Consider the following 2,463-nt stretch of genomic DNA (forward strand, 5'->3'; position numbering starts at 1 on the left):
AGCAGGTGGACGAAAACCACAACACTGGTGCAGGGGTACAGCGCGAGCTTGGCGAACATGAAGGCGTGCTCACGGCCCCCGAACCGCGCCGAGGGCTGCAGCGTCTCAGGCCCGTGCAGCAGGGCCGCAGTCCACGTGGCGAACTGGAAGATGCTGGCGAAGAAGATGATGGCGCAGCTGATGCGCACGCGCGCGAGCTCGTCCCGCGGCCGCCGGGCGAAGGCCGAGGTCTGCTGGTAGGCCAGCGGGAGGCCGCCCACGAAGGCCAGCGAGAGCGCGTTGAGCAGCCCCATGGCCTGCGTGGCCTTGCGGACGTGCAGGAAGAGTGAGTGGTGGGCGAACCAGAGCAGGCCCACCGTGGCGAAGGAGCCGAAGTACGCCAGGAAGCGGGGCCCCGACTCCCTCAGCGCGGCCACCAGGCTGCCGTGGAACCTCTCGTCCACGTCCTTGGCATCCGGGACGTTGTCCTCGCTGTGGGTGTGAACAGATGGCACGTGCAGCAGCCTCACCATGGGTGTCTGGTCAGGGCTGCGGCCCCTACCAGGCAGCTGGGTCCCGGCACACCGGAGCTTCAGGTGGGTGGCGGGGACTTGGGCACACTCAGTTCGCACGAGCCTGCACTTGCACAAGTTCAACTGCATGCCACATTTTCTTTGCTGACTGCTAGCCCTGCCTGCTGGACCAGAGCCCGCAGCCACCTTGGCCGCCATGGGTGGGTGCTTGTGAGGTCTGTCCGTCCCATTGAAGCTACCTGTCTCCGGGGGTGGACCCACAGGCCTGAGAGGAGTTTGCCTCTGCGGTTCTGATCTGTGGGCCACGCACTATCGTGGGGAGCAGTTCTAAGACATGTTGAGCCCCCGGCTTCTCCCCTTCCTGGAGCCCGCCGCTCCTGGTGGGGGCCCTTCTCCCCCGTGGAGGGGGAGCACCTGAGACGCCGTCCTTGCACGGCGCTGCGTGTGTTGGTGGGGGTGGGACACGGAGCCTGGCGCGCGGCCTGGGGACCCCACCCAGGTGCTCAGGGCCAGCAGGGCAGGCACTGTGCCTCTGGGTCTTGGAGGGTCGGGGGGAGAATGTCCCGTCCCTGGGCCCCCAAGCACAGCAGCTCCCTGAGCTAGGGTGGCCCTGGCTGCTGCGTGGAAGCAAAGTCAGATCATTCTGGAAGCTTAGGTCTAGGCCTCAGCACTACCAATGGACACTGCCTCCCAGTTTTTACACATTCACAAATTACGGCACCAAAGAGTCACTGAGAACTGAGCGAATCAAGACTGGACTGTCAGACGCAGCACGTGTTCAACGGAAGGAGAACACACTGAAATGTGACCAAGGAACGGGAGACTGCCAAGAGGAAGGAGTTTGAAAAGAGGCAAACAAAACCCTCAGAAGTAGAAGGAAGACAGCGGAGATCAGGCCTGTGGCGGACAGAAGAGGCGGTCCCGAGGGCAGAGGGCAAACCTTGCAGGGAAGTGGACAGGGCGGTGTCGGGTGGCCAGGCAGGGACCCTTACCAGATGTCCAGGATGAGGAGTGTGGCCACAATGGCGTAGACCCCGTCACTGAAGGCTGCCACCCGCTCCTTGCTGAGAGGCTCCTGCTGATCGAGGTCGAAGAACTCTATGCTGGGCGCGGGAGGCTCCTGGGGGCCTGTGGGTGGGACGGGAAGGAGCTGGCCAAGCCCCTGGGACTGTGGGGCCAGCGTGGACGTCGCCGCCCTCTTCCCCAGGGGCCGAGAGCAGGAGGACCAGGGGAGGGGATCCCACAGGGATGCCTGCCACCGTCATGGGTGCCTGGGCCCTGGGAGCAGACCCGTGGGAACTCACCCAGGAGCCTGCATCTGCACCAGCTGGCGGCCTTGCTGACGTAGGGGAGGAAGACAGCCATCGCCATCAGCAGGTACGACTGTGCGAGACACACGGCAGGTCAGGGCCCGGCAGGGGTCCCACCGTGAGTGACCCGCTCGGAGTGGAGGCAAACAGGTGAGTTACACTTCCCCGAGGCGAACACCTGTGTGTCAAAGAACGCTGCCAGCAAAGGACAGACAGCTCAGAGCAGGCGCGCGTCTGCCAAGCACGTCGGCACCATCTCCCACAACGGGATATTACTGGGTGACCGAAAGGAAGGGAACCCTGACAGGCTGCCACATGACAAACCTTGAAACCCCACGCTGGGTGCAGGGGCCCAGGCACAGCAGCACCCTAGTTGTGACCCATTTATGTGGCACACTCCGCTGCCCACTCACCGCGGGATAGAAGAACAGGGAGAAGCCGGCAGCAGCTAAACACAGCACGGGGCCGCGGAGCACGATGTGCAGGATGTGTCGCCGGCACAGGGCCCGGTGCGCGGAGCCCTCTATCTGGGGGTTCAGGAGGTGCGGGAAGCGGAACGCGTACACCACGATCAGCGCCTGTGGGAGAGCGCGCTGCAGGGCACAGCAAGGGAGCCCTGCTCTGCTCTGGGGCTGCGGGGG

The 2,463-nt window shown here is 64.4% G+C and overlaps 1 protein-coding gene across 1 annotated transcript in view; it reads right to left on the minus strand.

Moving 5' to 3' along the window:
• Nucleotides 1–2,463, minus strand: part of TMEM175 (transmembrane protein 175) — an 11,004-nt gene that overhangs the window by 1,040 nt on the left and 7,501 nt on the right. Inside the window, 5 exon segments of the mRNA XM_025051766.1 lie at nt 1–2; nt 5–471; nt 1,505–1,640; nt 1,817–1,895; nt 2,236–2,400. The exon segment at nt 1–2 is cut by the window's left edge and continues 1,040 nt beyond it. Of these exon segments, the coding sequence (XP_024907534.1) occupies nt 1–2; nt 5–471; nt 1,505–1,640; nt 1,817–1,895; nt 2,236–2,400 (849 nt within the window).

This window comes from Pteropus alecto, unplaced genomic scaffold (assembly GCF_000325575.1).
Source record: "Pteropus alecto unplaced genomic scaffold, ASM32557v1 scaffold5, whole genome shotgun sequence".
Taxonomy (NCBI): Eukaryota; Metazoa; Chordata; class Mammalia; order Chiroptera; family Pteropodidae; genus Pteropus; species Pteropus alecto.